Source organism: Rissa tridactyla, chromosome 8 (assembly GCF_028500815.1).
Source record: "Rissa tridactyla isolate bRisTri1 chromosome 8, bRisTri1.patW.cur.20221130, whole genome shotgun sequence".
Taxonomy (NCBI): Eukaryota; Metazoa; Chordata; class Aves; order Charadriiformes; family Laridae; genus Rissa; species Rissa tridactyla.
Window position 1 is genome coordinate 246,947 of NC_071473.1, and position 6,958 is coordinate 253,904.

The 6,958-nt window shown below is 47.9% G+C and overlaps 1 protein-coding gene across 5 annotated transcripts in view; it reads left to right on the forward strand.

Moving 5' to 3' along the window:
- POLR3E (RNA polymerase III subunit E) overlaps positions 1-6,958 on the forward strand; it is a 30,685-nt gene that overhangs the window by 22,063 nt on the left and 1,664 nt on the right. For 4 of the 5 annotated variants that reach the window (XM_054212340.1, XM_054212339.1, XM_054212338.1 and 1 more), the window contains 2 exons: positions 4,592-4,669; positions 5,548-5,673. In XM_054212340.1, coding sequence (XP_054068315.1) covers positions 4,592-4,669; positions 5,548-5,673 — 204 coding nt within the window. Of the gene's footprint in view, positions 1-4,577; positions 4,670-5,547; positions 5,674-6,958 lie in introns of those variants that run through there. The other variant, XM_054212342.1, reaches the window with a different exon arrangement.

Sequence of the window (6,958 nt, forward strand, 5' to 3'; positions counted from 1 at the left end):
AGGCCCTGCACTCTGCTTTCTTTGCTGCGTGGTATGCTGCATAGCTTGGTTGTCTTTGGGGCTCTGTTTCTGCGTCCACGCTGTTGGATCGCAGTGACTCGTTGTCCCAACTCGCTTCTGTTAACATAGAATCATAGAATGGTTTGGGTTGGAAGGGACCTTCAAGATCATCTAGTTTCAACCCCCTGCCCTGGGCAGGGACACCTCCCACCAGCCCAGGCTGCTCCAAGCCCCGTCCAACCCGGCCTTGAACCCCTCCAGGGATGGGGCAGCCACAGCTTCTCTGGGCAACCTGGGCCAGGGGCTCACCACGTGATCTAATGCAGTCCCAGATTCCCATCAGCTCTTCCAGAGTTGCACAAGCTCCTTCTCTCAGGGACCGGGACACAGGTGGGGGAGGAGAGGTGGCAGTGACTGCCTGGGAGCAGCAGGGCACACCCAGCAGAGCCCTCTGGGAAGCAACAAACCATACCTGCAGCAGGTTTCTTCGGTCAGTCCTTTCCACCTAGACTTGTGGAGAGGTGTCTTTGTTTCTTTGTCTTTATGGAAATGACGTGTGATTGCATGAGACAGAGACAGGTTTGTGTGACAGTAGATTGCTTAGGAAAGGAAAAGGAATTTGGCATCATGGGAAAGAGCCTAAGAGGGAATTAATTTTACAAGACATCTGGCAGTGCTGATTGGGTCGCAACTAGAAAGAGTTTGGGAGTCAGCTGCCGTTGGGGAGAGAGGGAAAAAAAACGTGTGAACTGCTCGGAAGAGCAGGCAAGGCAGAAAGAGGAGGAAGCAGGCAGGCTGACAAGAGGGAGCCTGGAGCATGGGGGTTGAAACCCAGCTAAGGAATAAAGGTTGCTTCTGGGGGGGGCGCAGAAATAACACGTTCAGTCGTGTGCAAAGTACTTGTTGTGGCACCTGGGAACCAAGTAACAGCCTTGAAATGCCACTAGGGAGACCACCAATTTCGGTACTTTCTGCGTTCTCTCTTGACAGCTTCCAAGTCCTGGGGTAATGTTTGCCTGGAACTGCCTCGGTGCTGGCGAGGCGCTCCTTTGTACGCGGTGTAATGTGTGCATTTGCCATGCTGATGGTAAATAGCTGAGGGCATTGCTGCTCTGTTACTTGGGACTGGGACTTGTTTGCTCTGGAAATTTGGGGATTTGGGAAATTATTCCATCCACTCTTTGCTTAAAAGCTGTGAGGAGTGAAAGTGAGATAGTTTATTTTTTCAAAAAACAACCAAAATAAAATCCTCCTGAAGATAGGTGGTTGGGAACTTCCTTCTGTCTGGAAAACCCTGTCACAGGAGACGTGCAGAGGTGTACAAGTGGTCACTGGAACGTCTCCTGCTGGAGGTCTGCTCTAAGTTTTAGTTCTGCTGACCCAGAATTTACTGCAGAACTTGAGATCCTGTACAGAAGCCTGTATAAGCCTGTACTGTTACTAGCAGTGTACATCGTTTCCCCCAAGCCTCTCCCGATGCTCTGTGCAGACGCCAAAGGGTCCCGGGGCTGGTTTTGCTCTGTGCATGGGCTCGTATGCTTTGGTGTTTCTTGATTGTTCCCCTGGACATTTTTGTCACAACCCTACCAGGGCACCTGAGCTCAGGGAGAACCTGGAGGGTTGTTTAGCGTGGGGTTTCACAGTTGCTCATTAGTTTTCTGTAACTGAAAGTGCTTTGGTGATAAAAAATCAATGATCTGAGGTAATTAAAATTATGTTATTATGTTCTGTGGGGGGTGAAGACACTCATAGCTTGCATGCTGCCCTATTATAGAAAAGATGGTGCTGAAAATGGCAATTGAAACTTTATCAGGGGAATGCAGGATTTGTTATAAAGCTGGCCAACTGCACTAGGGTATGAGATAAATAGTATTTGTGGGGAGCCAGAAGAGACACCGCTCCAGCTGCCAATGGGGCCGTGGGGAGGCCTGCAGGGTGCTGTGCTTGCCTGCGCCGTGTAGCCTCCTTGAGTGGGAGGGAAAAGCATACGTAAAGAAGCAGCGAATCCTGGGCAGAAGCACCCAAGTGCAGGGGGCTGCTGCCGCCATCCCCCAGCAGACCCCATCCTTGTCCCTATCCCCAGGGTGGCGCGGGCTGAGCCTGCGCAGGAATCTGCCTCCTGCGCATCTGCACCCGTTCCTGCAGACTGTGGGTGTGCACGGGGGGGGCGGCTCCTGCTGGCTCCCTTCCCGTGGTCTGTGGAGCAGCAAGCTTCTGCCCATATCTTGAGGATATTTTTGGGGCATCAGGAAATAACGTAAGTGTTGCCGACGTCCTGCCTGGCTACAGTAACAGGAGAGGAATGCGGCCCCGCACTTAGGGTGAACGCTTTGGGCTAGTGCCGATGCCAGGCTCCTGGAGAGGTAAGCTCAGTGGTTTACCTCTAGGATTATTCCAGCTGGTAAGTTTTTTTCTGGCAGACTTGGCCCCTTTCCGTCTGATTTAACTGTAATGTGAGGCTGCCTGGCAGCAGGTGTGTTCAGAGCGTGCTCAGAGAGACGCATCCCAAATCCAGGGGCTCCTCACAGAGAGCTTCCCTTTCACTGGGGCAGCCCTGGGGACCAGGGGCAGCGGTGCATCTCCTGAGAGCCCTGCACTAGCACTGGGGCTCGGAGCAGGAGGGGGCACAGGGCAAATATTTTAAAGAAGGGTTTTAAGGCAGCGGAGAGCTGTTTCAAGGTGAGGCTGGAGAGATTAAGATAAAATGTCAAAGGGACAGCAGATGGCAAGACAGTAAAGCTTGCACACGTCTCTGAAGAGTCGCTGGTGGCACTTCCCGCTCCTGGGGACAGGCCGTGCGACAGCAGGGGCTGTGGGCAGCAGGGTTTGCAGCAGTCTGGGAGGAGGGGATTCTGTGGGGTTTTCTCCCCAAGTTAGTATTGCGTTGGTCTGGAAGCAGTTTCCTCCCAGAAACACAGCTGGTTTTCAGAGGTGTGGCTGAGGCGGGAGGAGTTTGTGCTCTCTCTCTGTTGAGAGACTTTCTCTGAGTGAGGCAGCTTGTGGCCAGGTGCTCCCGGTGCCCTGCGCTTTGTCTGTCGTGCTGCAGCTTCTTCTTCTGGAGGGAAACTGAAGTACTTGATTTTATCTGTGTTGAAAGCATACAAGAGAGATTATTCCTCAAAAGCGAGTGTTCTTACGAGACGAGAACTATGTTGGGTGTTGCGAGCCTGATAAACCTGAATCCTGGCTCTAACCCAGGTGTAAAGCCTTGTTATATTCCAGACATTTGGACCAACGTGAGAGCCAAAGTTGCTAATCCCACCAGGCAGCTCCCACTGGAGAAAACTCTTGCCCTTTGCAATAAGTTCAGAGGCAGAGCGTGAAAGGAAAAGCCCATCTTTCACTCTGCAATGCACAAGTCTTTTGGCGTGGTGTGATAGAGGCTGGCAAGAAAGGTTTGGTTTGTACCAACTGCCAGGATCGAGGGATGCTGGAACAATCAGGACTGGCTTGTTAGCTTTTCACAGATGATTGATTTAGGTTGTCTGGGCGGTTAGCAAGGAATAAATTGTTAGTGACAGACAGGAAGAGACATGTCAGGAGTGAAGTCATATTCCAGCATTGCTCATTAGTCACTGCTTTAAGGGGAAATTTTGAGGCAAATGGATGATTCGAGGCATGGAGTGGAGGCAGTTGTGTTCCTTCCTGTGTGCAGGGGTGTGTGAGGCCTCTGCCTCAGAAAAATCAAATGTATTTCTCTAGCTTGGCACATGATAAAAAAAAACCAAACCAAAACAAACCAACAACAAACAAAACCATTTCATTTTTGGAGCCTGAAATGAGCAAGCGTCTGGTTCACTGTTCCATCAGCATTCAGTCTTCTGGAGTCCTGTAGTATGCCCCAAAACAGAGATGACGAATACAGCAGAAGCACAGTGCTTGTCAGTAATGCTGACTTGGAATTAGTGAAGCAGGTAAATACAGGATAGAGTCTGAATCTCTAAAACCTGCCACTGTAAATGTAAAAACCTCCAGAAAGACCCTGCAACGCACTTGGTGCCCTCAGTTGAATACTGCTTTGGATGGCCTGGAAGCAAACACTTTCAGGACATCTTGCATGAGATACTGGCTAAGGTCCAAGCCTTGGGATTGTTCTGGTGTATGGTCGTTGACCCTGCACCTGTGGGAAATGGTCACCATGCAAAATCCACAGGATTCCAGTGTGCTCAGCAGTTCCCCTTTAAAGCTCTGAGGTGGTTGGCATTGTGCCAGACATGGCGCCAGGGCCCCTGGTTACCCCACCGTGACCAGAAGCATCAGTCAAACATGGCTTGGGCGTATCAAGGCACACATCGGGGTGCTCATCCCATTCCCTAGGCCATCGTTAGCCCCGTGTTAATTCGGGATCTGTGCTGCAGGCTCAGCCACCAGGACAGGTGTCTGCCCTGTGGCTGCAGGACAGGCCCTGCCTCAGGCGCCAGGGCTGCCAGAGCACAGTCACCCCTTCAGGTGCGGAATGGGAGAGGAGCTGATGTTGTTCCAGCAGTTCCCATTACATGGCAGTAATAGGTGTCCAGGGATGCTGTATCATAGGATCATTAAGCAGAACTCATTAAATAGGTGGTTATTTTTAACAGCCTCTCGTTCTCAGTTTCCTCCACAGACTGCTGCTTCACCAGATGAGCTAAAGGTCTATGCGCTTTGGGAAGCTGGTGATACTTATGATCAGGTAAAGATAAAAATGTGACATTCCCATATGTGTGCTTACTGAGCACTTGGCATTGTGTTTCTGGGACTGGTACAGCAGGTGTTTTTCAGCTTTTGGTATTGAAGTGTCTGGTTTTCAATATTAGCCTATTTCCAGCTGAGAGGAAGCTCTTAGCTCGCAGGGTCATCATTGCTGTGTCAAGACAAGGCAGCGTGGGCAGAAACGACGTAATGTGTTGGAGATACTTGTCAGTAACTAGCTCAGCGGAATACAAATAATTTCGAACCTGTGAGGAGAAAGGACTCTGCGATGCAGGCCTTACACCAGGATCCAGTCCAATTTTTTTGGTCTTCTGATGGTAATGCAACATTAACCAGAGAGGAAATGATGTTGTTACCTGGTGCGTCTGTTTATACTTAGAATAGGAAATGATTACAGCATATGTGAGCATCTCCTGAGTTTTAATTGCTATCAGAGCAAATTAAGTGAAAGGGAAGGCGTCTAACAAAACATGGATGGGCAGCGTAACTCCCGTGTCCGTGCTCTAAATAAATTTTTATAGGAAAGAGTCAAGCAGTATCCAGCCTCCTGGAAGCACTTGAGAGGAATTTGTTGCAGCCCCTTCCTCACCATGCTCTTGCACCTTTGGAGTGCCCCAGGTCACAGGACGGGCGCAGGCCTGGCCATGGGGCATGAAGCGATCCCTGTAGAGCCCTCAGAGGCAAGGGCACGGCTAGAGCGCAGATGTGCATGGGATGGTTTTGGCATTACGAAGCAAGAATCCTCTGATGCAGTTCAGTGAATGTTTTGTACAGACTGAGGCATGTGCAGTTTGGATATATAGAAAGATAGGAATAATTGTTCTTCTCTTTGTATTTATGATACATTTTCTTTTAAAGCATCGCCAAGTGTTGCTTGAAATCTTTTCAAAAAATTATCGAGTGCGCAGGAACGTCATCCAGAATCAGTTGAGTCAAGAATGTGGAGAAGATCTAAACAAGCAGGAGGTGGACAGAGTGTTAAAGGTAAGTTTCTATTCCGTTGTGGGTTTGATCCAATTAATACATGAATTTTTAATGCTTGGTTTGAGCAAAGGATCGTATTTTACCTTGAATTGACAAAACAATTGATGTTGGAATGTGGACAAAGCCTGGTTTTCAGCTTGTTTTCTTAAAAATACACTTGTCTCATTCTACCTTCATTGCCTTCAAGGACTAGTGATTTTTACTCACGCGTTATTTTATATTATTGCAGCAAACCTTTATTTGTTATCTTGGACCAGCGGAGAATAAAGTGTAGTAAATGTGATACTTCAGAGTTATTTTTAAATAATGCAGAGTTAAACATTAAGGAGGTGGGAGGGTTCTGCACAGTGTTCTGAGTTTACCAGCTGACTGCTGTTGATTAATGCTGAAGAGCGCGAGTGCCACATACTCAGAAGGAAATGCGTTTCATTCTCTAGGAGGACGTGCAGCAGAGTATGGAGCAAAACCATAGCCAAAGCAAGCAGGCAAAGTAGTAGTTAACACATTTTATTGTGAAAGTTTATTTGAATCCTTTCATCTGTCTTTGAAGGCGCACCACGTACTTGCTAAAGAAGTTTAAGGTATAAAGTGCTGACCACGCAGCCCATGATTGACAAGCTTTAAAAGTCATGCAGGATGGCTAAGTGGAAGGCTGCCAACTAATGTAATACTTTAATCACTGTTGCTGGGCCTTTGCTCACTGTCACCCACTTCAGTAAGACAAGTGCTGAAGTACTTTATGACATTGGGATCTGGAAACGTAATAATAGCATATTTGAAAAATTACAGATCTGTTGATGTGATAGTGTGTAAATTGGTCATGCTTGAAAAAACCTGGTCATCTTGGCATTAAACTAAGCTCAAACATTTCTGCCTGCTAGACAGTATGTCCTGGGGATTGCCTGTGCTGGAGAGTTGTCTAGCGACTAGATGAGCTTGAGTGTCGGCTCTCCTGGAACATCTAGACCATGTACTGGCATTAGTTTTTCATGACGCTGTTGCTATGTAACAGATAACCTATTTCTAGGAAAAATACCTTCCCCTAAAAAAGTGGGTACTGTTTTTATGTAAGTCATCGTGCCACTAGCCTTGTGTTGTGTCAGGCTTTGTAGCCTTGAATACATTTGTATTGAATACATTACCTTTGTTTCTGAAATAAAATTTAGAAGTAGGATTTAATGAAATAGGAAGATTCTCTGGCTTCTTTAAGCCACCAGAGATTGGATTCCTCTTTGAATGAAATTGGATTTGTTGACTCGTATTTCCCCATCTGCGTGTGCTCCTT